The sequence below is a fragment of the Drosophila gunungcola genome (genome assembly GCF_025200985.1).
Source record: "Drosophila gunungcola strain Sukarami chromosome X unlocalized genomic scaffold, Dgunungcola_SK_2 000043F, whole genome shotgun sequence".
NCBI classification, from domain to species: Eukaryota; Metazoa; Arthropoda; class Insecta; order Diptera; family Drosophilidae; genus Drosophila; species Drosophila gunungcola.
In genome coordinates this window covers 634891-662760 of record NW_026453191.1, presented here as the reverse complement: position 1 = coordinate 662760, position 27870 = coordinate 634891, and the positions used below count along the sequence as shown (strand labels likewise).

The 27870-nt window shown below is 49.4% G+C and overlaps 5 protein-coding genes across 5 annotated transcripts; 2 read left to right on the top strand and 3 right to left on the bottom strand.

The window, feature by feature from the left end:
- Window positions 1–312: 312 nt before the first annotated feature.
- On the top strand, window positions 313–5164 carry LOC128260863 (E3 ubiquitin-protein ligase znrf2). Its single transcript, XM_052994145.1, has 8 exons — window positions 313–373; window positions 439–1526; window positions 2677–2803; window positions 2891–2986; window positions 3073–3178; window positions 3991–4061; window positions 4224–4401; window positions 4646–5164. The coding sequence occupies exons 2-6, from the start codon at window positions 1014–1016 to the stop codon at window positions 4046–4048; spliced, it is 900 nt and encodes a 299-aa protein (XP_052850105.1). The 5' UTR covers window positions 313–373; window positions 439–1013; the 3' UTR covers window positions 4049–4061; window positions 4224–4401; window positions 4646–5164.
- Window positions 5165–6450: 1286 nt separating this feature from the next.
- Window positions 6451–24091, bottom strand: LOC128260912 (serine/threonine-protein kinase Smg1). The gene is made up of 9 exons (XM_052994253.1): window positions 23421–24091; window positions 22997–23360; window positions 20623–22912; window positions 16569–20138; window positions 11913–12223; window positions 9820–11173; window positions 8320–9297; window positions 7900–8260; window positions 6451–7465 (listed from the first exon to the last, which is right to left on the bottom strand). Exons 1-9 carry the CDS (start codon window positions 23833–23835, stop codon window positions 7266–7268), a joined length of 9843 nt encoding a protein of 3280 aa, XP_052850213.1. The 5' UTR covers window positions 23836–24091; the 3' UTR covers window positions 6451–7265.
- On the top strand, window positions 13614–16199 carry LOC128260913 (histamine H2 receptor). Its single transcript, XM_052994255.1, has 2 exons — window positions 13614–14654; window positions 15425–16199. The coding sequence occupies exons 1-2, from the start codon at window positions 13996–13998 to the stop codon at window positions 16074–16076; spliced, it is 1311 nt and encodes a 436-aa protein (XP_052850215.1). The 5' UTR covers window positions 13614–13995; the 3' UTR covers window positions 16077–16199.
- A 213-nt stretch (window positions 24092–24304) lies between the features above and the next one.
- Window positions 24305–26026, bottom strand: LOC128260883 (ataxin-1-like). The gene is made up of 3 exons (XM_052994193.1): window positions 25624–26026; window positions 25354–25567; window positions 24305–24739 (listed from the first exon to the last, which is right to left on the bottom strand). The coding sequence occupies exons 1-3, from the start codon at window positions 25722–25724 to the stop codon at window positions 24374–24376; spliced, it is 681 nt and encodes a 226-aa protein (XP_052850153.1). The 5' UTR covers window positions 25725–26026; the 3' UTR covers window positions 24305–24373.
- A 19-nt stretch (window positions 26027–26045) lies between these two features.
- Window positions 26046–27852, bottom strand: LOC128260882 (probable dolichyl pyrophosphate Glc1Man9GlcNAc2 alpha-1,3-glucosyltransferase). Its single transcript, XM_052994191.1, has 4 exons — window positions 27721–27852; window positions 26752–27669; window positions 26584–26694; window positions 26046–26517 (listed from the first exon to the last, which is right to left on the bottom strand). Exons 1-4 carry the CDS (start codon window positions 27786–27788, stop codon window positions 26064–26066), a joined length of 1551 nt encoding a protein of 516 aa, XP_052850151.1. The 5' UTR covers window positions 27789–27852; the 3' UTR covers window positions 26046–26063.
- Window positions 27853–27870: the final 18 nt, after the last annotated feature.

Sequence of the window (27870 nt, the reverse complement as noted above, 5' to 3'; positions counted from 1 at the left end):
ATTTATAATTGTTTTAATATTTATATGGGACATAATTTGTAAGTGACTCGTACTGTAAGAACCACAATTGACAGAATAATATAATAATATATAATATATTAATTAAATTATTTCCAGCTAATGAGTTTATATTATAGGAACACATAAATATAAAAATTTCCCATAGATATAACAAATATAATAATTTTCATATAAATTGCATATCATAAAAAAGCGTCGAAAATGTCCTTAGACAAAAAAAAAACCCCAGTCTGGGATTGAGTCCTCGCTGAATATCTATACAGGACCACCACCATTCTTATTAGAATTCTCGGCGACAATCGATTGACAGCCTATCGTAATTTGCACGCCTCTGTTGAAAACTCTTTTTAATGTAATGTATAAAATAAAAGAAAAAAATGAAAACGGTCATTTAAATTGAGAGTGTAATCAAGGCAGATTGGGCAGCAGCGTCGTCGTCGTCGCGTCACACCTTTATTTTTTGTCGGCGAGAGCAGCAGTAGCGCGTAGAATTTGGAGCATCCAGCGCAGCGAAATACAGGAATTGAAATCCCAATCAGCAGGCGAATTATAACGGGGCAGCAGCGATAGCAGCCGCAGCAGCAGCAACAATAACAACAACAATTCTAATTCAACTACGCACCCATTAACACCCACCCCTCATCCTTGCCAGGCCCCAAAGCCCCGCCTCCCACAACCCCCACGCCCCCCGGAACGCCCGCACTTTTGGCACAAACACAGAGACACACATCAAAAAAAAAAACAAAAAAACAAACAGAAACAAAAAAAAAAACACCAAAACACATATATACTTATCATCCGAGCGACAAAAAACCGACCGCATTTATCATCCGCACATCGCACATCGCATTGTTTGCTATTGTTGTCTGCTTCGATTTGCACGCGAAGGAGCAGACAAAGAGGACGCGCCGAGGAGGAGGGGAAGGAGGCGGTGCAGGAGGGGAGGAGACGCCGACAAAGGATCCGAAGGCATCCAGTAGTATCCTGCATCTATGGGTCAGAAGGCGAGCACTCCGGCGACCAGTGGCCAGCAGAGCCCTCGCTCCAGGACATTCTCGAGTAGTTCCACCGGAGCAGCGGACCACACGGCCCAGCCGACGACGCATCCCGGTCAGAATCGTGGCGGCGGCGGCGGCGGTCCCAATGACGCCGGCCAGGGCTTCAACCTGCTGCGCACCCTGCCCGGTTTGCAGGTGTACAGCAACCACAACCAGAACTCCACGTCCATCGATCGCCAGCGGGCGCGGAGTCTGAGCTCCGTGCCGGACATCCAGCAGCAGGCGGCCCAGCAGCAGCAGGTGGGCTCGATCACCTCGTCCGGCAGCAGTCCGCACTCGCATCCGCACGCGGCCCACGGCCACCCTGCCGTGGGCGTCTCCGTGTCGGCGAACGCGGCCAATGCGAACAGCAACAGCAACAGCAGCTTCCCGGCCGCCGGGAACAACAATGGATCCGCCACGCAGCCCTACATGCAGCAGAGGCGCACCCTGGGCGATTCCATACGGGTGAGTGAGATTCAGGAGGAGATGGGGCCCAAGTTTATGTAACCAGCTGTAGAAACTTCTTAGTCAGTATCAGTGAGTGAGATTCAGGAGGAGATTAGCCCTAGTAAATAGGAACTTCTTGTACCCTGCAGCCAGTATCTCATTTAACACAATACTTGGATGCTCGAAAGGTCAAATGGTGGCTGGTACAGGAGTAGAATTCTAAATTCATTAATCTAATTTAGTGAGACAGTGAATACACAAAATTTGGACAATCCAAAGGTCAAAACGTAGATTAGTACTGGAGTAAAAAAATGATTTATGTATATCTGTATATCTGTATTCAAATTCAAATATGATAATGTATCATATATAGAAAATCTTGTAGATTCGTGGTTTTTTTTTTAAGTTCCCAAAACGATCGTAAATTATGGCATGGCATGGTAATATCCAAACAAACACAAAATTAAAATGTCTTCGGGGCTAGCTTTGATTACTCTTGGTCTGCATTAGATATGCCAAAGGTCATTTCAATAATACCGTGCCATTATTTAATATAATACTATTATTGTATAGTAGCTTAATTAAAATCATTTAATTTATCATATTTTAGGTATTTTAAAAGCTCTTCGTAATCTACATATCTTTGTATTTCTGTTTATAGTAAAATTAACTTAATCCAAACCTTTAATGTGATCAAATAGAATGCTTGTTACTTTATACTTTTCACATTCCATAGATTGCAGAATTTGATAATTGGAAAATATAACGTATACGTAACTTTGTTCAAAAATTGCATCTATGGTATTTTTTTTGTAAAAATAAATGGCGGTAAATCAGATCACTTTTCAAAACAGATTTTATTAATAAAAATCTAGATATAAAATGAGACAGCTGGACTATTACCATTGTATGTATTTGAATTTTTTTGAAAGTTACTTTAACAGGAATAAATTCATTTACATTTTAAATAATATAACTTAAATAGCAGATCGGTGTTCTTATAGGTTATTTTAGTTTGATCTATGGCTTTTTTAGACAGGCAAATAAAAAGTTATTTATTTCAACTAGAATAATCGTACATGTACGATTGTAATATTGTAAATATAACGTATACGCACCATGGCACCTATTTCACTTACCCTTTTTTTCCGGCATTCTTTAATTACAGGACATGTCAATGACCGGCAGCAATATCGCCGAGAGCATCGCCCTGGCCGCTTCCGCCACGTCCGCCAATGGGATCGGCCGTGTCTACACGGCCACCTCGCTTCCATCGCACATTTGGTCCTTCAATGGTAAGGGTGAGCCACCGTACCACCGTACCATCGTACCATTTTTACACCTGATCCGATCTCTCCATGTAATTCCCCGAATAATTGCAGGTATCAAGTGCCCTGTGTGCAATAAGTTTGTGTTGCCGGACGACATTGAATGCCATTTAGTCATGTGCCTAACGAAACCACGACTCTCATATAACGGTATGCATATACAGCAATTCCAAACCCCCGATTCCCAGGAATATATATATTTATTTACCCACCTTCTCTATGTGTTCACATTCCAGAGGATGTTTTGTCAGACGCCAAGGGCGAGTGCGTCATCTGCCTTGAAGACCTGAGTCCGGGGGACACCATCGCCCGGCTGCCATGTCTCTGCATATATCACAAAGGGTGAGTTCAAACTAGGGGTGTTTTTGAGTTCATATTGAACTGTCTAATTTAATTGATAATAGCCTAACAAGTTTAAGTTTAAGGTATCGATGGTTCATGGAAGTGGGGCTATAACCGATCTTAATAAAATATAATATTTTGTAAAGAAAATTGGATAAAAGGGATCTAAAAGATATTAGTCAATCAAAATAGTATTAATAGAATACTCTGATATAATAGGTAAGAACTTAACAAATTTAAGTATGAGGTATCGGTAGATGTACTTTTTGAGGCTATAATCGATCTAAAAGATCGTAGTTGTTTGGAAATATATTATGTTTTAATGAAACTTGGATAAAATGGATCTAAAAGATATTAATCAGTCAAAATATTATCAATCATATAATACAATACAGTTAATTATAAATATATTTACATTTTATATAATAATAAAATAATTTAATAAAACATAATTTTATATATTTAAAACAAGTTGGTTTATTTTAATTCCTTACTTATCTGAGCAGCTAGTTTTTTTTAATCGGTTATTACTGCACAGTAGGAATTAGATATCTTATCTTTAGCGTAATCATTAAATTAACCACCGAAGAGAACTCTTTACCACAAAACCCTATAAACGGCAAATGAACTAAAAACACATGGGAACAAAGATAATTGGGGAGTGTCTCAGTTTGCGTTTTTACCCTTAACTCACCCCTTTGGGGCAATAAATTTAAATATAAGTATGTGCACATAATGGAGGGCTATGCCATTCCCCACTTCCCACTTTCCACTACTAAATGCAATACTTTCGACTTTTGTGCCCCCCACAGATGCATCGACCGTTGGTTTGAGGTGAATCGCTCCTGTCCCGAGCATCCTGGAGATTAGTAATCCTCGCCAGGTAAGCTCCCCCAACCCCCATGATTGGCACATATGTGTTGGATGTCCGGACAAAAAAGCTGGTAACCGGCATTAATTGCGACCAGCTGTTGGAATACTAACGTTTGCGAGAGGGCAGGTTCTTGATTATAATGGGATTTGTATTTGCATTTATGTGTTGCAGAGCTCGCCGAGTTGTTTGTGTGGTGCGTTATGCAAGCGAGGAGGAGCGGTGTTGGAGCAGGAATGGAACTGGAACTGGATCTGGAACTGCAACTGACCAGCCGGACGCGGTGCGAAGGAGGGTTTTATCGCTGGGTTAGGGCGCAGATCCCCAAGCCCAGTGACCAAATAGCTAACACGTATGTTGATCAGTTATAACACAATTAACTATCAAAGATTCATATATGATCAGATGTAAAACTTGTGTTTAAAAATTTACACAAATAGAAAGCAAAAGATATAAAGTTTAAAGGACAATATACCCCCAAAAAGTAAAATCAATTTTAAATAGATTTTCAAAAGTCATATTTTTTTAAATTAAAGAATATGTATTTTGAGCTAAGATATATAATGTTAAAAATCATAATATCCCATCCTTTTCAGCTGTTCAACACCGCGACGAGCTGGAGCTTGAAAATAAAGAGCGTTAAGGATTTAGGATAAAGATATAGGATGGGAGAGGCTATGCCACAAAATGCTGATCTAAAGAGTGGGATCGAGCCATCGATCATTTGACCTACCGACCGACCGATCGACTGCTGACGGAACCCAAAAAAACACACACAAATCAATTGAAACAAAATAATTTACAATGCTAAACTGGCAAAATAATAATAATAAACAGAGTAAGAGAAAAATGAAAAAAAAAAAGAAATCAAATAACGAAATCAACCAACCCACAAAACTACAACAACAAGAAGCAACAACCAGATGATTAAGATGACGGGGGAGTGTAAAGCGAAGCAACCAACCAACCAACAAAAGAATGTCAACCAATGTGATGTTAAATTTTATATTTTGTACTATGGATAATGATGTAATTGTAATTGTAATGTATATGTATGTATTTATTATTTTAAAAAGGACTAAAGTAGGATAAACACAAAAAAAAAAAAAAAACAAGCGTAAGGAGAGAATACACACAAAAAGAAATAACAATAACAAATACTATTAATAATTATGCTAAATTAGAAGACAAACAAACGAAAACGAAAAGCAAAGCAACCAAAAACATAAAAAAAAATACACTTCAAATAAGAATGAAATGTAACGAAGATAGAAAACAATTTTCACCAATTTCGATGTATTTTAAGATTTGTTTAACAATCGCAATCAATTCTCTTTGTGTTTATCCATTAGTTATGGCTAGTTATATTTAAATTAATGTAATTTTTTATATCCATGTTTGTTATCAACATTTTGTTTGTGTTTTTGTTTAAACAAAAAAAAAATTTTTTAATTGACAGAGATCGAATGAGTAATATTTTAAATATTCGCCATTATTTGTAATTTGTCAATGTGAAGTTCTGGTCAAACGAAAGCTAAGGACAAATCCAATTCAATTTTTTTTATACTGTCAAAAGCTTCAATCTGGCCATATATCCGATATCCGTAGACATTTTGAGCTGGTTGTAAACGATGCAGCGGCAGCTAAATTCAATGGCTGCACCAATTGCCACCACCAGACCTTTAGTCTCGGAACGCCGATTGCCTTGAAGCTGTGCGTTTATTATCATTACTGTATGATTACTGTATGTAAATTACGACCTTACTACCCATTATTTTTACTATCCTTGCTCATCGATAACCGGATCGCAGCGAAGATTGCGTCGATGATCCGCCAAAGTTTCCTTAGCAACCGAAGCAACAGCAGCGACGGCGGCAGCACGTAAGAACTATTTTGTAAATGATATACTTTAATGTACTGTACAGATATACACCCCATAAACCATGCATATATATATATAGAACGTTGTATATGTATATTATATATATATATAAATTGTAACTGTATAACTATAGCGTTGCATTGAGCGATTGAGGATACAACTGATTTCACTCCAAAGCTAAACGAGAAAATAAAAGCGAATGCAAAAGCGATATAAACGTAACAATTAAACAAAAATTTCCATATTGGTTATATTTGAGAAATGGTTTTTTGTATCCCGATGGCAAAATTGGTAAACTAATCGAAGCAAAAGCAAAAAAAAAAAAAATGTAAAAGAAAATATTTGAACTTTTATAACCAACCAAAGCGAATAGAGCAAATAAAAACGATTTAGGATAACAATTGTCAAGTAAAACGGAAGCAAATCGAGAAGAACTTTAGAAAATAAATGAGTGATTATATATACCACAAAAGTCTACAGTCTACTTGTTTTTTCTTGGCATTAAAAAAGGGCAAAACGTTTGTATTCAGCATTGCGTTTATTGAAATAACTAAAACGAGAACGGGCGGCGTGGATATCTCGGTTATATAGGGGTTTGTATATATAGAGTTTTAATATTGCTACAGATTTAATAATTTGGAGACACAATTCAATCGGCTTACACACTTACAGATATTGCACTAAAGTAAGAGGGGGAAAAAAAACTAAGATTGGCTTAACACATAATGAAACAGATCCGGTACGGCGTAATTGAATATATAGAGTATAATCGAATCGAATATAAAAAGTCGTACAAAAACAAAAGGGAGGATTGAGAGTGGCAAAAGGCTGCGACCGGAAAACGTAAATTGCTAATCTGAATCCTCCGATAACGTCGTAATGCCAATATCGTTTGAAATCGGGAATCGGGAGCTATGTGAGCTGCTACTGCTGCTGGCGATCCGGCATCCGGACAGCTACTCGTTATGTCCACTTCGGAGGAATGCGATCCGAGGGAGCACGGGGTCCGGTTTCGACAAATCTCCGCGTCCATCTGTCTGTCGGTCGTTTCCGTTTCCGTTTTCGTTTCCTATCGTTTAAGCAACTACACTTGGTTGGGATTTGGCGGCGTTGGCCAAATTGGTTCCGCCGCGGCCTTCATTGGGGAGTCGAGTCGGTCTGCCGTCAGGCTGTGCGATGCGACTGCTTCTAGTCCGGTGGAGGACCAGAGATCCGATCCGATCCGATTCGATTCGGTCCAGAGGTCGCCCCAACGTTGAATGTAGTCTATCCGCTCCGAGTTGTGATGCGTGGTGATGTCAAAAGCCCAAAATGCGGCCGACCACTGTGGAGGTCTAGACCCACGGCGTCCAGCCCTCGTAGAGCACGGCCAGATTGTCGGGATTGGTGGCCTCGCGAATGGCGTAGTCCACCTGCTCGGCGACGGAGCTGCGCTGGTTGGCATCCGGGTCGCGGCCCTCCAGCTTCATCCGTATCTTCTTCCACACGGATACGCCGTAGGCGTTGCGCTTCTGCTCGTGCAGATTGCTGGCACCTGGAAAGACGGATTTAGTTTAGTTATCCCTTTATTACTCTTTACTTAAAACTTAAAAAAAAAAAACAGTTGTTTCAGTTGTATTTAAGATACATTTTAGTAGAACAAGATTTTGGAACATTTTAAATAAGTAAATAATACGTCCTTTAAATTTCAAGGCAATTCAAACAAAATTTCTAAAAATAAAGGAATCGATGACGTAAAACTTAAAACGATTTTTTCTCGAAATGGCAAATGGTAAATGGCCGAAATTAACTTGAAAACATCTACATCACAAAATTGCGTGAATGTATTTAATATATGTATTTATTTTGGGATATATTGATCGTTTAAAACGATTTAGGTAGTTTTCGCAACAAAAGTTGCCCAAAAATTGGCCAAATTTTCATGGGTTACCCTGAAATAGACCCTTGAAGATGGGTTGCTTAGCTCACCTTTGGAGTGCGTGAAGGTCTCGTAGGAGTCCGTTTCGGCTGCGTGCTGCAGGAAGTCGTCCATGCTCTTGAAGAACTCGTTCACCTCCTGGCTGGCCGTCAGCAGTATGAGCTGCAGCTGCTGTCGCCAGCTTTGCAACACGGCGGGCTGAAGCGATCCTCCTCGCCGCTCGGCGCACAGATCCTTGCGCAGGTCCTGCAGCCGCTGGAAGAGCGCCTGCAACAGGCGCTGGCAGTCGCGCAAGTGGCCGCCGAGCAGCTGCACATCGGTGGGCACCAGTCTGCCCTGACCCTGACCCTGCGCCTGGGCCTCGGAGCACAGGCTGCGCACATGGAAGCGCGGCATGTTGTCCTGCAGACGCTGTGAAAATATGGGAGTTAGTCAAACAAAATTTAGTGGCTTTTCTAGCACAATCCTACCAGAGTCTCCTTGAGCAGAGTGCAGATGAAGCGATGCTTGCTCTGCTGCTCGCCTTCCAGGGCCGCAATCTCACGCTGCACCTTGCACGTGTGCTCCTCCAGCAATCCGTGCACATTCTCCAGCCAATAGGGATCGATGGCGCCCTCGGGATCGAGGAGTTCCACCACGGCCTGCTCCACCGCGCTGATCCGCGAGCTGCTCGCCTGCCACTGGCCGTGCGCGGCCAGCCACTGCTCCAGATGGTCCACCTGTGCCCGCCCCTCCTCGCCGAGGGCTCCTTCATGCTGCTCCAGCCGGGACACGGCACTGGCCGCATCCGCCAGCTGGCGCACCACCGCCACCAGGCCGCCCACCCGGTGGCTGCGACCCTGCTCCATGCGCAGCAAGCTCTCGATGTGACTGCGATTCCAGCTGCTGCGCTGCGGCTGCAACTGGCCGACCAGGGAGCCCAGGCCAGCTTCTAGATGCTGCAGGCTAGCCAGGCTCTGGTCCAGCTCCTGCCAACCCTCGCCAACGATGGCGGCCAGCTTGGGGCGACTGACGATGTGGTGGCCGCAGCGCAACTGGGCTCCCAGGGCCTCCGAATAGGCCCAGTACTGGGCCGATGCCGCCAGGGTGTGTAGCTCCAGCTGCTGGTTGAGCAGCGTCATCTCCGCCTGCTGCTGCTGCAGCCCGCCATCCGATTGCAGCGAGATGAACAGACCCTCGCACAGTTGATCCGCCTGAGCTGCATCGCCCAGCACGCCGCAGGTCGCAGTGGGCTGGCATTGCGGTCCCACGGCGGTGTAGAAGTTGCGCGCCAGGAGCGGCAGCAGACCCGCCAGACTCTCCGCCTGGAGGCGTTGGACGAGGCCCAGCACGGGTCGCGCCATTTCATGTACATCACAGCTGCGGCTGGACTCCAGTGCCTCACTGACCAGTCCGAAGAAGCACTCGTCTTCCAGCTCCACATGGCAAGACTTGAGAAGGCCCAGTTCCTGGGACAAACAAGAAAATATAAGCGTAAGAAGGAAAAAAACATGACTATCAGTTTATTAATTTTAAAAAGAATCTAAATTTGGGTGGCGCCATCTACCGAACTGCAGGTTAACTACTACAATAAAAAAACAAATATTCATAAACTTACATTTATGCTAATAACTTCTATAATAATGGTTAAATTTGAAACATTTTTGTATACATATTAACAGCTGTCCTCTCCCAAATCTCAAATTGACATGACAGACTTTTGCGATTAGTGGGCGTTAGAATGGGCGTGGCCATATTTAAAAATAAACTTAGCTAGAGCATGCATGTTAAATCCCAAAACTCTGGCTTTCATAGTTAACGAGATCTTGACGTTCTAACGAACGGACAAACGGACAGAAATGCGGACATGGGCTAAGTCAACATGGCTATTGATCCTGATCAAAAATATCTACCTGCGACATACTTTTTTTTAGCGAACACAACATAGCATAAAATACACACACACACAACATTAAATATAATGCACCTACCATTAACTGCTGGACCTGCGAATCGTGGGCATCCTCGAGCATCATCTTGACGCTCCGCACCAGCGAGGCCAAGGAGCTGGCCGCCAGTTGGAACTGCTCGTAGGCGGGCTGCAGCGACAAAAGGAATCTGCACTCCGCTGGGAACTCCTCCGCCGGCTGCTGCTCCTTCTCGAGCGTGGCCTCCAGATACAGCTGCCCCAGACTGGAGGCACTCAGGTGGCACAAGGCACTCAGCTGGCCAAGATTGGGCTGCAGCAGCAGCAGCCGATATATGCTGGCCGGCAGGTCGTACTCGAAGATCTGCTTCAGATGCGACAGTGCCGCCAGCAGGCTCTCCATTTGGCCCAGATGCAGATCCTCCTGCTCGGCCAGGGCCAGCACACCCTGGCACATGGAGCGCACGATGTGGATGAAGTGCAGCTGGTGCTGCAGCAGCTCCTCATCCTGGCTGGCCAGCGCCACCTGTTCGTAGGCGGCAAAAGCACCGCCAGCTCGGTCCAGGGTGCGCACCAAGCTGGACTGCAGCAGCAGCAGGCTGCAGCCGCTCTGGCCGATCATGGCCAGCAGGGTGGAAGTGGGCGGGGCACCCAGGGTCAAGGCCTGCGCCTGCTTGGCGGCATACCGCTGCGTGGCGTCGTGCAGCTGGCAACTGAGCCGCATCCAGGCGGACTCCAGGGCATCGGCCACGCCCAGGACGTCGGCCGTGCAGATAATGGAGCCGGATGGCGAATGGGCATTGCTGCCCGACGAGTCCATGGCCCCGCCGTGCTGGATGTACGCCCCGAAGCTATCGTGGAAGCGCACGAACAGATTCTGCCGGTGGCTCTGCTCCGGGAAGAAGTTCATCACCGCCGCATACTGCTGCAGGTGCTCCGAGCTCTGCAGGCCCACCCCAACCAGCCGGTCCAGCAGCTCTTCCAACTGGACACGCATGGCCGCGTATCCGGCTAGCGGCAGAGCCTCCGCCAAGGCAGTTGACTCCATGCATCCACTATCGTTCTCCGCCTCCATTTGCCACTGCACCAGCTGCGAATGCAGTTCGGCCAGGTGGTACGGCTGCAGGCACTGGCCGTAGGTGCCCAGCAGGCACTGCACCTGGCCAAAGTCCGCCAGGCGCTCGGCACTCAGCGCGGCCAGTGCCTCCGAGTGCCCGCGACGCACCGCATGACGCAGCGAGGCCGTGTTGAAGCTGTGACTCTCCATCGCCGTGCCCAGCGACTTGATCTCCGACACGAGGGCGCTCCGCTGGTTCAGCTCCACCAGCTCCTGCTCGGCCGCCAGTTGCTTGGTCTGCGCCGCCTGCAGGTTGCCCACCTCGTGGTTCATCTCCTGCAGCTGCAGCATCATGTCCGTCCTGCAAAGTTGGCAAGGGAAAACAGTGATGGGCAACCATTAGTTTAAACAAGAAAGGAAGTAAAGTTGGGCAAGCAGCACACTAGCAAATATTACAAATATCACATTTTTATAAAAAAATTTGGATAGTTAGCGTTGAATCGGACTGATGGACAAAAGGGCATGACTAGATGCTGATTAAGAACATAAACATATACATACTTTTCAATAAGGGTCTACGAATAATGCATCATTAAAGGATATACCTTCGGTTTAATTTTGTTTCTTACTATGGTTGGTTTAAAGGTTTAAATTTTACTTATTAGTAACTGATTTTTAACTGGTATATCTATGAATATGTATGGTCCATAATAAGGTTTTAGTTTTATTCTTATTTTAGACAATTTCAAAGCAACACATATGTTCACTTCTGGATTCAAAACCTTTACTAATTAGAAACTCATTTTATAATGGTATTTCTATTAAAATTCCGAAAAATGTTTTTGGAGAAAGAGACCTGAGGATTTAATTCCAACCCTAACAGTAACCTAATTAACATTTTAAACTATCTAATCTGTTTACAATTATAAATTCTAAACTATTCTAAACTATCTCAACAGTATACAATTCTGATATCTTGTTCTTGGTCGAGTTGGTTCCAATTTTTCTCCTTTCAAAATATCAAGAAATGATTTTTTCTTAAATTTTAATCCAGCTACCCCGTTTTTAGGTTCAAAATAATAATCTATGAAGCTACTTACTTGTTGGTGGCCCAGTACTTTTGCAGAACACCCAGTTTGCTGAGGAAGTGCTGCCGCTTGGCATCCCAATCGTGGATCTTTGCCTTGTTCTTGTCCTTCTTGTGGCACTTGAGTTCTCCGCCACCGGGGCCACCTGCTGCTCCGCCAGCTCCTTGCTTGGCGTTCAGGGATCGTCGCAGGGCCTGGGCATCGTCGTTGATGGTCCAGTCGACCAGGGGATCGTACACGAAGGCCTCCAGCAGGGTCAGCAGGGTCTCCCGCTCCTTCCGCATCACTTTCAGCACATACTCGCAGCCCAGCCGGAAGGAACCCTGCAAAAGACGAAGACGGGGTTAGTGGTTAGTGGTTAGGCGATGATATATACGAATGTCTATCACACCCATAAACGGGTCATTGGGGTCCATAAATGTACGGCGGAACCGTTTGCATCTGTCGTACATCGCACAGATATGCGATTCGATATATAAGCAATGCTGATTGCATGGGAAAACAAACACAAACCCAAAGCCAAAGCCAAACCAAAACCAGAAACAGAAACAAAACCCGAACCATAACCATGTTCTACATATACGACCTCCACTGGCATCGAAGCTAATCGCTGTTTACAATTGTAGATTGGCAATGGTAATTTATGTGATAAGTCCCATGATGTCTGTTCACATATATCTGGGGTTCAGATTTACCCCCATTGATCCATTTGCCCATGCCATCCTTAGATGGTTTGTGCTTTCGATCCGTTCTACACGACAAAGCGGTGTGGCCAAAATCAAACAGGCCAAAAGTGCATGGCTTATTGAAACGGGTGGCTTAGTCTAAATATGTGTCATCTGTTGCAAGATAACAGATAAATATATCTATTATTACGGTGGGAACTAGCAGGGGCACCTTTACTTTCAACTTCTTCGATTTATATTTGTCTAGTATCTGTTTTTCAATAGCTGCCTAAATTAAAAGGTATTAGCTGGAAAAGATTTGAGTACTGTTGCTATAGATGATATGATATATACCATTATATATAGACTATCTTTGTATAGATATGTATATTCTAAATTGAAGAGTCGATCATTTGGCATTTAATTTTACCTAAAGATCATTAAAATTAGCTATGCCATCTGTATACATCTCATTTTTAAAAAATATGTCATTATTATCATATCTATTAGATGTATCCACCAAAATGGTTTTAACTGTGGAATTAAACAAATTTTTCTGCCCTGTCTGCGATAATATATAATATATCATTGAAATCTGGTAACTGTTACTTTTATCTGCCCAGATTAATATATATTATCTGGATAATATTTTTGTAATATAATTATTTTCGTTTGAGTTTTGAAAACGATGTGCTATAAATATTATCTTAGATTCCCTATGCTATTGGGAATACATAAGATATCAAATGATATATGTTTAGCACTTAATATCTTATCACTTGCATTTTTTTTAAACATAGGTTTCTACTAGATGTTTCCAACAAAATGGTTATATATGTAGAGACTAATATCATTTACTGTGTTGCCTGCAATTGTGTAACTGGTTATCGGATTTAAAAGACATCATGTATTTGGAAAGAGGTCTAAGCAATATCTATCCATTTCTGCTTCTGATAATATTTTATGGTCAATTGTTGGGTTTATTTATATGAAACGATAAGGCTTTGGAAACGTTGCCATTGTGTCACCCGTGGTCTTATAAGGCATATAATTTCAATGGCTAGAAGACGCCATCGATTCTATTGGAAATGTTGTCAAATTAAAGATGTTTCTGCGAAGCGTAGTACACTATAGTATGTATCCCAGTTACTGCTGCCCTCGGCTTTATCGTTCTATTTTGGTCTGTGGAGCTGGGCTAATCTGCTAAAACCCCCAGCGATCTGTTTTGGCCATTGATTCGGCCCGGGAGTCCGAGTCCGGGCACTCCAAATGGTTGACAATGGATGAAAATGGGTGGTTTGGGGGGCTCAATTGGTGGGTAGTTGGGTGGTTGGGTGGTTGGCCCGGGCCAAAGTGGCTGGCTTATCGACGGATTGCGGTTCTCACGCTGGATCTGAGCGCGTTATCAGTTAACTGGCGGTGACGATGTCATGGAGCCACCAGCGAAACGTAAACAAACGACGCCCACGGTTCCAGCCGAACCCCAATTGGATCCGATTCCGAATCTAGCCGAAGTCCTGGGCCAAAAAGCGCACAGCTCCGACGTCGAGTCCCACGGGCACCAGATACTTTCACACTGGCTCCGCGTGCGCTTCGTTTTTAGCGTCGTGTGTGCAATGGCATTTTCCAGTGGCTCATCATCGTCCGCCTGGGATTATCGGAGCACTCCGGAACCGCTCGGTCTCCTGTGGCCGCGTCAAAATGCCACTGTCACTCCCACGGAACTGGGTATTCAGACGACGACCCTGGGAGCCGGTCACTTCCTCTGGCTGGCCATCAATGCCCTGCTGTTCGCCCTCATCCTGGGCGGCAACGTACTGACCATCGTGGCGGTGCGCACCTGCCGCCACCTGCGATCGGTCATCTCCAACCTGTTCATCCTCTCGCTGGCCGTCTCCGACTTCTGTGTGGGTCTGGCCCTGCCCTACCACCTGGTCTTCTACATGGGCTCCGACATTGGGGCTATGCGGGCGCCCTGCCTGCTGCGCTTCTTCCTGCTCATCTGCGCCTGCTGCGTGTCCATGCTCACCCTGATCTCCATTGCGGTGGATCGGTACATAGCCGTGGTCTACGCCCTGCACTACAGAAGGTAATTGATATACTATTGCTTAATGGGTAGGCCACGGGAAACACAATACTTTACTCATAATAGAGCTATTAACAGAAGTCGGTTTGTCTGTCGTAGTTTGTTTTTTTGGGACTCTATGTTTTTTAAATCCCAAATAATATAAAAATAATTATCTATTAACAAAATATGTATCATGTGTTTCAATTATTTAGATGATTCAAGGCTTCTCAAGAGCATTATTCAAATTCGATGATTCAGTTGTTTAAAAATCCCAAACATTGTAGGCAAATTTTCTTGTATGAATCATCAATCATATTAATTATTAATAAATATTTTAAATAGTAAATGTTTACTGATCCCCATTCGCCTCTCAATATACAGTCATTTAAATCAATTAATTTGCACTGTTAAGAAAAAGGATTACGTTAAATATCAGAGGCTTTGATTTGAATTCATTGCTGTTTTTAGTTATTTTAAATATTAAAAGATTATGATTTATATTTTACCATTTTCGTAACAGATTTTAGTAATTGAAATTGAAATTTAAATTTAAAGCATATTAAACTGAAATCAATGCAGAAATAGGTGTCATATTTTTAACATTTACACAAATATTTTCATTTTGTCATTTTATATTAAATTTAAATATGCAATTTAAAATGTTAAATTGAATAGACATTGTACCATTCCCTTTTAAAGCATTGTAGTTAATTTAGTTTTGTTTTTAAGTTGGTATTTTTGCTCCCCCCAAAAAAGAGGCATCCCTAATTATCCTCCCAATCCGCCCACAGATACATGACCCGACGCGTGGCCTACAGCATCATCATCTCGAATTGGTGCCTGGGTGCCTTGGTGGCTCTGCTGCCCGTGTTCTGGAACCGGTGGCCCGAGGCGCACGCCTGCGAGTTCGACGAGGTCCTCTCGCCCGGCTACATAGCCGGGGTGATCACGCCGGGCTTTGTGATCATCTGGATCTGCATGCTCCTGGTCTACTGGCGCATCATGCGCGAGGCTTCCAAGCAGGCTCAGAGACTGCGCCAGTCGGTGGTGTACAGCACGGACGAGGCCACCACCATGCGCAGCTTGCTGCTCCATCCCGACTGGAAGAGCGTCCAGATCGTGGTCTTCATCATGGGCTGCTTCACGCTCTGCTGGCTGCCCTACTTCTGCGTGGCCATTGCCCAGCTGTTCAGCATCTGCCGCAGCAGCTCGATGATCTACAAGACCACCTTCTCGCTGGCCATCGCCAACTCGGCCCTCAATCCGATCATCTACTCGTGGAAGAACTCCGGCTTCCGGCGAGCCTTCGCCCAAACCCTCTGCTGCCGGTCGGCGAGGCAGTGCGAGGATCAACTGCCGGCGGACAGCAAGCACCGCATGGAGGCGGCCACCTCCTCCTCCACGGGCTACCAGCAGGAGATCAAGCCCAAGGCCACTCAGTGATCAGCATCGGGATTACCCAAATACCCATCCCCTGACTTGGTAGGATTATGTTCAGATGATAGCAATTAAAGCATTTTCTTTTAGAGCACTACTCATGTTTAACCCATAATATAGATTTGTGAAACTGGGCGATTGGGTATCCTATTTCGAACTGATAAGTATGCAATATAATATAACAATACAACAATCGGGTTCTAAGTGGCGCCATCTGCCGAACTGGAGGGTAAACACAACAAGCTAAGAGCGGGCTAACTCCTGAACTTTCAGGAGTTTCAAGTATAAAGTGACGTCACAATAACTTAATTGCCAATAACTTCTAAAATATTGGTTGGATTAAGACAATTTTTGGTGTGTCGATAGATCTTGACCGAATAAATATATATATCGCCCGCTATCACGTCACAGATAAACGATTTGTTACACACTACAATATACCCTACGAGTAGTGGGTACATAGAGGCACCCAATGAAAAGAGATGATCATGATCTTACCTCGATTCCGGTGATGCCCATTGCGTGCACAAGATTCTGGGTGAGACGGAAGGGCACCTTCTCGGGGATGCGCAGAGTGCGTCCCTTCTCGAAGCAAACGTTGTAGTCGATGTGCACGATGTCGCCACTGCCCAGGTTGATGAGCACGTTGTCCAGGTGCCGATCGCCCAGTCCGATAACATAGCCGATCATCGACATGACCGACATGCAGCGGGCATACCGCCGCACCGACTGCCGCCACTCGGCGGCGTTGCCCGCCTGGCACCACAGTTCGCGGGCCAGCAGATCGCCGGGCGTTTCCTGCGACAGCTCCGCGAGCACCTGGCGCAGGGCCGAAATGGGCCACTGGCGGCGTGGATCGCTCACCAGCAGATTGTGCTTGGCCAGCAGCGGCGACAGTTTGCTGTAAAACAGATCCGTGAAACGTCGCGTGGCATTGGCATTGACGACGGCACCGCCTGCCCCAGTTTTTCCGGTGACCTGGGGCGGCTGTCGCTGCTGCCACTTCTTGTAGAGCGCAAAGAGCGGAGTGACTCCGTCCACCCAGCTAATCAATCCGGATTGTGGGCCCAACGGGATCACGGAATAGTGGTGCGCTCGATAGCAGCCGTTGCCGGGGGCATCGCTGCGACAGGCCATGATGGCATTCGAGATGGACAGGAACTGCATGATGCGCTCGTCCAGATGCAGATCCTCCATGCCCTTGAACAGGAACGTGTAGCGCTGGCCATTGCTGCCGTAGAAGGCCACCTTCTTGGGCTTCGTCTTGGTGGGCAGCACGCACACAGAGCCCTCGACGCTCTCGATGTACACCTGATCCGCGTCCTGCCCATGGGCGTCCAGGCCCGGCATGGAGATGCGCATGCGTCCAATGCCGCAGAGCACCGGACTGAGGCTCTGCATCTTGAGGGTGCTGCCCGTGCCGCGGATCATGTTCGACTGCAGGATGTGGTAGAGCTGCTTCAGCTTGTCCCACGCCTCCGGATAGCGGCGGGTGCGCAGGGCGTCCAGCGTGGAGCGTATGGGGCCATCGAAGCGCTTGCGGAAGCTGCGCTCGTAGCTGGTCTCCGCCGGACGGGCGGTGAGCGCGGCCAGGGCCTCCAGATCGGCCAGCAGCTGCGGCCGCCACACGTTGAAGCGATTGTTCTTGCCCTCGTGGTCGTCGGCCCGGAACTCGGTGGCCAGGGCACTCACCCGGCTCACGTACGTGTTGTAGATGTGGGCCAGCGAGTGGATCCAGTACTCGTCCCACAGCAGGCACACGCGGCGCAGCTCCTTGACCATCAGCTGCACATGCTGCACTGTCTCGGGCGCCTGCTTGGAGAGCTCGCCCAGCAGATAGCCATAGCAGCAGGCATCCTCCGTGCTGGGCGCCACTGCTGCATTCTGCTGCTGCTGTTGTTGTTGCTGCTGCTGCCGCTGCTGCTGCTCCTCCCGATTGGCACCCACCACGGCCGGAAAGATCACCAGCTGGGGGCGACTCTCGGCCAGGCGGCACAGCAGGTCGCACACGCTCTTCCGCACATAAGGCTCGTGGTGATTGAGACGGCTGAACAGCTGCGGTATGATTACCTTCCACGGCGCTATCGGCGTGGTCTGCAGTCCCTGCTCCAGCACCTCCTGCAGTCCGCTGGCATGCTTCACAATCAAGCGGAGCAGCCGCAGCGTTGTGGTCACCAGATTGCTGTCATCCACATGGTAACGTTCCTTTCCTCCTCCTCCTTCTGCTGACTTTTCCCTCGATCCCGAAACCGAAACCGATCCCGATTTCAAACTGAGATACTGAAAGTACGAGCGTGCCGCATCCTTGTAGTAATCATATGTGTTCGCTATGGCCCGCCGCCAAATCTGCAGGACGGCATCCAGCACGTCCGGCGACTTATCCGCCAGCAGGCTCAGCCGGCGCAGGCAGTTCCTGGCCGCCTCGTCATCCCGGGCACGTGCCGCCTCCGGACACACCTCCACACAGTTGGCCGGCGGCTGCTCCATGCTGAGTGCCTGCAGCAGTTCGCCCAGCTGCTCGTTGTCCAGCGGCTGAGCCGTGTCCAGAACCTGGCCGAGGGCCGTCACGTCCGCCTGGGTGAGCACACAGCCGCTGTCGATGATCTTCTTGCCCCAGCGATAGCACCAGTTGCCGTACGCGATCACCGCCTCGCAGTGGGGACGCTGCTGTAGGCTGGCATGGATGAGGCGGGCCACCAGGCGCTCCGCCTGCGGGATGGCCAGCGGTTGGCTGGCCGGGCCACAGGTCAGCGGACATTCGGGCAGCTGGTCCAGCAGTTGGAGCAGGGCTGGCGACTGGCCGGTGGCCAGGCCATTGCACGTCCTTGCGGCTATCCAGTCGGACAGGTTGAGCAACAGATCCGCACCCACTTCCGGGTGATGGCTGCTCCGCTGGATGTTCAGGCAGAGCGAAGCACACACATCGACGGAGGAGCTGAGGTCGCCGCACTGCGTCTGCTGCACATGCAGGCACTTGACCAGCTCACTGTAGCCACGCAGCAACTCCGGACTCTCCGTGTGCACGCCCTGTTCCTGTGCGCCAAACTGTGCAGCAATCTCCTCCAGCGGCTGGCCAAAGAACTGGGCCAGCAGGTTCTCCGCGAGCTGTAGGTTTCCCTCCTCTCGAGCTGTGGCAGCGGCATCCAAGCAAAGCGTTTCCCAGCTGCCGGGGGCACAGTGCTGGCGGAGCAACTGCGTCCAGGCCAGGCAGCGCATTAAAATGGCGCTGTTTATGGGATTTGAGCGGCTTTGGCACCTCTCCGCGGACAGCGGCAGCAGGCACAACTCCTGGCCGCCACTCACACCCTGGACAATGTTCCGCAGAAGGGTGAGCTCTCGGCAGGATCTCTGATCACAGCTGGGGTTCAGCAGGCTGTCACGCCACTGCACATCCAGCAGGTTCCTGGCCTGATCGGGCAGGCAACGGTCCTCCATCAGCTTCTGCAGCACCATGTCCTCGGTTCGCTGGCTCACATGGACGGTCGAGAAGCTGGCACGTCCACCTGAGGAGCCACTTCCAGATCCGGATCCAGATCCAGATCCGTCCCAGTCGCTGGGCCACAGGCTCAACTGCTGCAGGGCTCCGCCGAACTCGTCCATGGACGAAGCGTACGACTCCTCTCCCTTGGCCAGCAGCCGTTCCAGGGCACTCACCTCCACGTTGCTGCGCTGCAGGAAGGGATTCAGTTCCCTGTCCTCGGGTCGCGTCAGCTGCTGCTGCTTCAGCTCCACCAGCTGCGACCACTGGCCCATGTCCTGCAGGCACTGCATCATCTGGGCCAGCACAAACTGTCGCGTGTGCGGCTCCAGCTCCGGCTGCTGCTGCTGCTGCCGCTCCTCCTCCTCGGTTAGAATGCTCCGGTAGCCGGCCAGCGCCGATTCCAGTTTGCCGGCCGCCTGATCCGCGGCACAGCAGAGCCACTGGTAGGACTTGCTGCTCCTGGAGCGAGCCCACAGGCACAGGCCGCGCAGGGAGTCCGCCTCCTGGCAACTGACCCAGGCCCAGGCCAGGTACACAATGGCCTGACTGTAGGTGGCATCTTGCGTCTTCTGGGTGAGCAGGATTTGCTGCAAAAACATAGAAAGTTTAGTTGTGGATCAGTGCTGCCAGAATCTGCAAGCAAAACATCGCTAGATTTGGAAAAAATAAGCTAGTAATTGCTACAAATTATGAAAAAATTTCAAAAAAAAATTGCATGCAAGTTGAAAAGGAACATGAATTCCGAATTCATTAATTATATGAAAATAACAACTTGAACTACTAAAATTAAAAATGAAAATTTAATTAAAAAATACTTATAAGGCTTTATAGTTCACCAGCTTCACTTAAATGACAGCACTTGTGACTGTCAGTTATTTATGTCAAGTACTTATAAGGTAGAGAGCATAATTAGGGTGATTTGCATTTTAAACCACAAAAAAACCGCAAAATACAACAAACACATTTACAAACCCACGAGTTATCTTTGTAAACCATTAATGAGACGTCTTTTAGCACCCTAAACTGGCAGCGTTGTTGTGGATATACAGAATCCCCGCGGAGGACACTCACCTGGGCATAGCGTATGACCAGTTCCGGCTGCTGCACATGCATGGCGATGATGACCACACCGATGCGGATGCGATTGAACCACGACTGGCAGGTGGGGTTGTTCAGGCGGAAGAAGGCGGCCACTGGCTTCTCCGGCGGACGCAGGGCAAAGGCGCTGCCCTCGGCAGCGTTGTAGATGAGCTTCTCGAGGGCGTCGAGGAAGCCCAGCAGCAGGCCGAGATTGCCTTGCATGCTGACGAGCTGCTCCAGCGACAAGCTATCCAGGGCGGAGCGCTCCAGCTCCTTGGCACAGCCACTCAGCAGTCGGGCGTGCCGCATGATGATGGCCTCGAACCCGAGGAACGTTTCCTGCGGCTTGCCCAGCGTCGTCCGCAGGCGCTGGTCCACACAGTACCTGGCCGCCTCGAACTGCAGCCAGGCGGTGGCCAAGCGCTGGCAGCGCTTCGTGCACTGCGACAGCTTCTCCTGCCGCTCGTCCTGCGGCGCCACCTGGCAGCTGCGCACGAACAGCTCCCGCACACTGTGCGTCAGCGACTCCTGCTCCGGCCTCTGCAGGCGCTCGAAGAAGTCCCGGAAGACGGTGTCGCGCACGGCGCTGCATTGACTCATCCGCTGCTGCCAAACGCATACACGTCGGCTCGCCATGCCGGCTGCCAATGATTCACTGCCGGTGATGGTCAAGTGGAGGGGCAACTGGGCATAGATCTGGGCATAGGGTGCATGGCCGTTCGGGGAGAGCACCTGCAGCTGCTGGAGTGCCGTGTCGCGGTACAGGATCAGCAGATCGGGCAGATGGCCCAGCCTCTCGGGGCCGTACTCCAAAATGGTCTGGATGCAGGCCGCACTCTCCAGGGGCGTCCACTTGGAGGCGGCTGCTGCCATGTGCCGACAAATGCCCACGAAGTGCTCCTGCTCCAGGAGCAGATCGGCCTTCTCGCGACACTCACTGAGGAGCTGCTGCGTCCACTGCAGCAGTAGCCTCAGGTTATGGGCGGCCAGCTGGCCAGCTTGTTCCAGCACCGAGTTTAGAAAGCGGAGAATGCTGGCAAAGCTATTGGCCGTCGGCGAGGTGTTCTCCGCCGCCAGCTCCTGGTCGCGCAGCAGGCTGGAGTTGGTGCGGAAGTTGTGGTTCGCCTGGCAGTGCACCACGAGCAGGCCCAAAATGGCCTGATGGGCGGCCGGATACCGGCTCCACAGCGTCAGCTCGTCGGCCCGGCAGTTGGTGAGCAGCAGCTCCAGAATCGAGGGCTTGCAGGCGTACATGCCGATGATCGAGGAGGTCTGCTTGGCCAGGGCAGCCAGGGCGGCCAAGTGGAAGACGAGCAGCACGCCCGCCTCGTCGGCCCTCCGTTTGGCCTCCTCCTGCTCCTGCATGCCGTCAATTGGTGGTGAAGTCGAGAGCAGTTGTAGCAGACAGGCGTCGATGTCGTCCACAAGGTGCTTGTACGCCTGCTGCAGCAGGGGCACATTCCGGATGAGCAGCGTCTCTTGACAGGTACGCAGCAGCAGCCTGAATTCAATGCCACCCGGCGTCTGGCGGCGCACCTCTGTCAGATACGAGCTGGACTGGAAGATCAGGTGCACGAGGCTGGGCGGCAGACGTGCCCGCAGCCGTCGCACCGTGCAGAGCAGCAGATACAGAACGCTCTGCCGATGGGCTTCGCTCAGGCAGGCCAACTGCTCGATCTGACCCAGCAGCAGCTGCTCCAAGGTGCTCGGATCCAAGCCCCCAAAGTTGTTTAGCAGGCAGATGCAGAGCAGCTCGTTGATGTTCACATGGGCATCGGAGTGCGTGTGCGGCACCATTATCTTGGTCAGGTGATCCACGGCCAGCTGGACGATGCATTCGCACGTGGGCATGCCCACGAATATCTGCATGCGGGCCAGGCACTTGAGCAGTGTGTTGAAGGCGCCCACAAGGGCGCCTACTCGCTCCGCCACTGCCGCCGGCTCCTCCTCCTCCAGCCCGGTGATGTCCTCCACGAACTGGGCCAACAGGCCGTAGCTGAACTCGATCTGCTTGCTAAAGTACGGCGTTAGCTGCTCCAGGACCTGGGCACAGTGGGCCCGCAGCTGCGCCGGCTGGCCCGCCTCCAGCTGCCAACCGATGATGATGTCCACCACGTCGGTGAAGTGGCACTCGAAGGCCTCCCGATAGCTGGCCGAGAACTGCACCAGCGTGTTGCTGACGGCGGTGAAGCTGTCCGCGTTCTCGGCATTCTCCAGGAAGTCCTTCAGCAGCAGCATGATCTTGTCGGCGTACACATGCAGCTCGCCCTTGGTGTCGCAGCTACATTTGGATGGTGAATTGGGGGAATCGGGGGATTGGCATGAATTAGGGCAAACGAAACGAAAGGCTGGTCAAGTGAGTCACCTCAGAGTGGTGCGCAAGGCCACGATCAGGTACCGCTGCATCCGCCGGCAGCTCCTGTAGTTCATCACGATGAACTCCTCGTATATGGGGTACGACTTGCGGTTGATGTAGCCAATCAGGCCGAGCGTCTTGCTGCACTCGTCGAGAACGGCGGGCGAGCACTGCTTGTAGAGGGTGAGCATGTTCTCTAGGATCCACACGAACGAGCAGGACATGTAGCCCATGTTGATGGGCGTGCGCACGGCCTGGTCCAGTTTGGCGCACAACTCCAAGGCCACAGCGGGATTGGACTCGTTGCTCAGGCGTCGTATGATCTTGGACAGGCGCAGATCCTCACCGTTGGCCGTCACGTTGACGGGATCACCTGGTTTTGAATGGGATTCACATTAAGGTCAAGGCTCTAGAGCATATCCAAACAGTTCACCTTTGCACTGGAACACCTTGCGGTGATTCGGGGTCATCACCTGCCCCTTGGGCGGCCCCATCCCCATCCCCATCCCCATCGACATGGCCATGTCGTGGTTCATGGTGCGCAGCACCAGCGTATTGCCGAACGCCTGCGCAGCCTCGTGCGTATTGTTCCCGCCGAGCGACAGCATGGACTCACTACCTCCGGATCCGGATCCGGACCCGGAGGCACTGGCACTCCCACTACCGCTGCTGCCGTCGTTTCCCTGGTTGTTGCCATTGTTGTTCCGCAGAACGCGGTCGATCTCCGCGTGGAACGCGGACGACGCCTCCTCCTCCGACGTCCCAGTTCCCGTGGAGGAACCATTGTAGTTGTCCGGCTGCCCGAGCGCGTTCTTCATTGAGGGCATTGGCGGCGCTAGCGCAGACATCAAGTCTCCTCGAATCTCGGCATCAATCGTGATCACTCTGGTTTCGCTTTGCACTACGAAAGTAATTTGGTTTTTCTTTTTATTTGCTCCAACATCAGTTAGTGGGTGGGCCAATAAACTATCGAGAAGCACATCTGGCGGGGGCGCTCAGCGAACCGTCGGTTATCGATATATTTGCGGAGGAAGCCCTCTTTGGAAAATCCCCGTTATCAATATCCCTACTTATCTGAACTTCCCTTAAATTTAGATCATTTCATGTGACTACTTGTGGACAAACTGCTCGAGAACTCCTTGATAAGCATATTCAATGACGTGACACGAAAGCTGGGTCCTTCGATTAGAAACTGTTGAATACAGGTGGTTATCGGCTAACCGCGCATTATCATTTTTTGGCGGGCAATGTTTTTTTAAACTTTATTTAAGAAAAATTAAGCAAAAATACATAAATATACAAAAAATGATTTGGAATGTGTGCGACGTTTTCTGGGGATAGCGCTGAAAATATCCATAAAACGACTTGAATATATAAGAATATGAGTTAATTTGCTTGGTGGTTTAACTTCTCTATCATATGCTGGGTGTAGACGGCCACAAAACTGGCCATCTGGGCGTACACCTGGTAGGGATGCTTGAACGCCGGCGGTGCACAGGCTCCGGCGGGCGGAGAAGCCATTGGAGCTGGAAATTCCACCGGCGGAGGAGGAGGACGATGACATGGTTGTGGCGGCGGCGGAGGAGGAGGAGCAACCGGGTGCTCGCGGGGCACCAGTGACAAACAGATGTCGCCCACCTGCAGCTGCTGGCACTTGAGCTCGTACAGCTGCAGCGACAACCGGGGATCACAGGAGGCCCAGCCCTGTCCATAAACAAACATCGGATGGCCCGGCAGCACCTCCAAGTCCAACTGTGAATAGCCAAGCGAATCGGAATCACTTAAAATACATAGGTGCAACAAGAATTGGAGTAAACTTCGGCAAGCCGAAATTTATATATATGTACATGTAACTAGTACAAAAGATAAATGTTATTTAATACGACTATATTTTAATATTTGTGCTTTAACGTTTCAAATCAATGAAGCTATGTCCATATTTTGAATATCATTTCCTATTTTTCCGATTGTTTCTTGGAGCTAAATGATATAGTCGTACCATTTTTTTGCACTGAAACTCCATATAAAATGTTCGTAAACTTTTTTTGCTCACTGTATATGCCGAAATAATGATGTTTGTTAAGAAACAACAAAGTAATAATTTTATTTTTATTTTTTTCCCCGAGTTTTCCTATGTCAGCTATTTTATATACTGCCTGCAATAGAAACCAAACTTTTGAAAAAGTTTCATTAAGATAGCTTCGAAACTGAGATACAGACGAATGGACGGACATACAGATATACTCTTTTAGTGATCCTATTTAAGAATACATACATATACATTTGTACTTATTAATTGCAAACATTTGACTGAAATTATAACACCCTCTGTAAGGATATAACAATAAGTCATTGAGAAAACCCACCTTGGCATGCTGTGTGTCATAGCTGAAGGTGATGGTCACGTGGCTGGGGGACACTGCCCGGTTGATCCGGACCACAGTGGCCTCCCGCAGCTCAAAGAGCTGGCTGCGCAGCGCCGACTGGATGAAGTCCTCTGTGCGTATGTCCTCCACGCGACGCATGGCACCGCTGGCCAGCTCAATGTAGGATCCCCGTCGGAAGCAGGCATCGGAGTCACTGCAATGGAATCAATTGATACACTGCGATGGGGACAACCTAATCCCGCTGCTTACTTGCTGGACAACTGCTGTTGTGACGGATTCGGAGGCGGCGGAGGTGGCCTCCTGATTGGCTCGTAGCCATAGCCATGTGAGAACTTCATGTGCATCTGCATAGCGACCTGTTCGCCTGGACGGAAAGCTATCAACTGAGGCGATACATTCAGATATATACATATGTATATTCATTCAGCCAGCGTGTTTTCCACGGGTTTTCCAGGAACGTCGCCCACTCAAGCAGCCCGGCTGTTACCTGTTTTATGGCCCACCCGGCCATAATCTGGTCGCGGCAACAGGTACGCCGCTTAGACGCCGGCGATGCTACCTGCGTGCAAAATTCCGCTGAACAGCCATTGTCTGGGAACAGAGAATCCCGGCCAGCGTTGCGCCAGGCGCCTTGCCGACTGCTGGCCACCAACACTAGATTTCTGCTGAAGTCCATTCTACTGCTCTGTTTATTTGGTTTTTCGTTTTCGCTTTACAGCCGACGTGGAAGCGGAGGATAAGGATGAGCTGCTCATGGCCACCTTGCCCCAGCTGAAGCCCAGGGCGTACAGATAGTAGGCCCCAAAGAAGTAGATCACACCCAGTGCCGCGTACACGGATGTCAGCAGGAGCGGCAGGAACGGAAGACGCCTGTCCAGGTGCAGCAGGAAAGCGAGCAGGTGCTCGTACAGCGGAATGGCCAGGAAGCCCAGCATGTAGAGCCACTCCAGCGGGTGGAAGCCCCGGAAGCCGGGAAAGATGCGATACAGCTGGCCGTACAGCATGGCCACATAGGACATGTACAGCGAATACCGGGGAATGTACAGATCCGGCGCGAAGAGCAGCGGGAACAGGGAAAAGTAGCCGGCAATGCCCAGGATGTAGGCGTATCTGGCATCCTCGCGGTTCACAAGGGTCAACAGACTGTAAGTGGGCGGGGCAGTGTTAGTGGGTCATCGTCCGTTGCCTGGTTAATGCGGGTTAACTCACCACAGCGGAATGAGCACCATGAGGATGGCCTTCTCGTGGACATGCCAGCCAAACACAAAGGAGGAGCAGCCACACAAAACCACGGCTCGCAGGAAGACCAAAGGACTTTGACTACAAAAAGATAAGCTTTAGTTTGGATTATCATTTGGGTTCAGGGGACTGGCTTACTTTTTGGGACTCCTGAAGAGCTTCACCAGAATGGGCAGCATGAAGAGAACAGTGAGGGCGAATGTTACGGGCGGCGTGATGGCTGGCAGCACCGAGTGCCTCACTTCCTGCACCAATCCCGACGTGGTCGAGGTGCCAGCGGCAACCGGCACCCTCAGAACGCCAGCGGCCACCTTGTCCGCCGTGTTGTACAGGGCCCAGAAGTTGGGCGCCCAGTAGGCGTGCGTCAGTCCGCGCTTGAAGGGGAACAGGCGGGCGAGGACCTGCGGCAGCTGCTGCCAGAAGGGACCAAAGGACACGCCGAACGGAGTGAGTCCCACGGCCAGCAGTTTGGCCAAGGCAGCCGCCTTCGACAGCACAGTGGCCTGCTCCAGGCAGTAGAATCTCAGCAGGTAGACGCCAAACGCCGGGGCCAAGTACAGGAAGATGTGCTTGAAGTTGAGCAGCACGGCGAAGGCAAAGGCGCTCCAGAGGAATCGCTGCCGGATGAGGGAGCCGATGCTCAGGAGCAGTATGCCGAACATGAAGCCGTTGTACTGGAAGTGAATGTGGTCCACAAACAGCAGTCCCACGTTGAGCAGCAACAGCATGGAGCCGGCGAAGTGCTGCTGCGTATCCCGGGCCAATCCCAATGAGCCCAGGCAGCTGCGCACGCCCAGCACATAGACCAGATCGGTGGCAATCACCGACAGCCGCTGGAAGTAGACGGTGCCCTTGGACTCGTAGTTGAGGTTCTGCACCTCCAGCATCCGCGGATCCACGTACTTGGCCACCTGCGACAGCAGCCACTCGAAGTGGGCGAAGAAGGGCGGGTAGTCCAGGGTCCACTCGCTGGTGGCCTCCACATACCAGCGCTCCAGGGGCAAACTATGGGTGATGGCCAGCCAGTTGCGGTGCACCTCGAAATCAGTGGAGTGGCTGTGGGGATGGTCAATTTAGTAAGTTAGTGAAAAGCGCGAGCACACTCACTAGGCGGGAATGAGGAGGATCTTCAATCCGGTGGCTATGCCCACCAGGTGCCAGAAGAGATCCTTCATCTTCGTTTCTGGTGGGGATTTGGATTTGGGATTCCGTTTCTTATCGCGGTGTGGGTTCGATTGGTCTGGCTAGTTTCTGGCT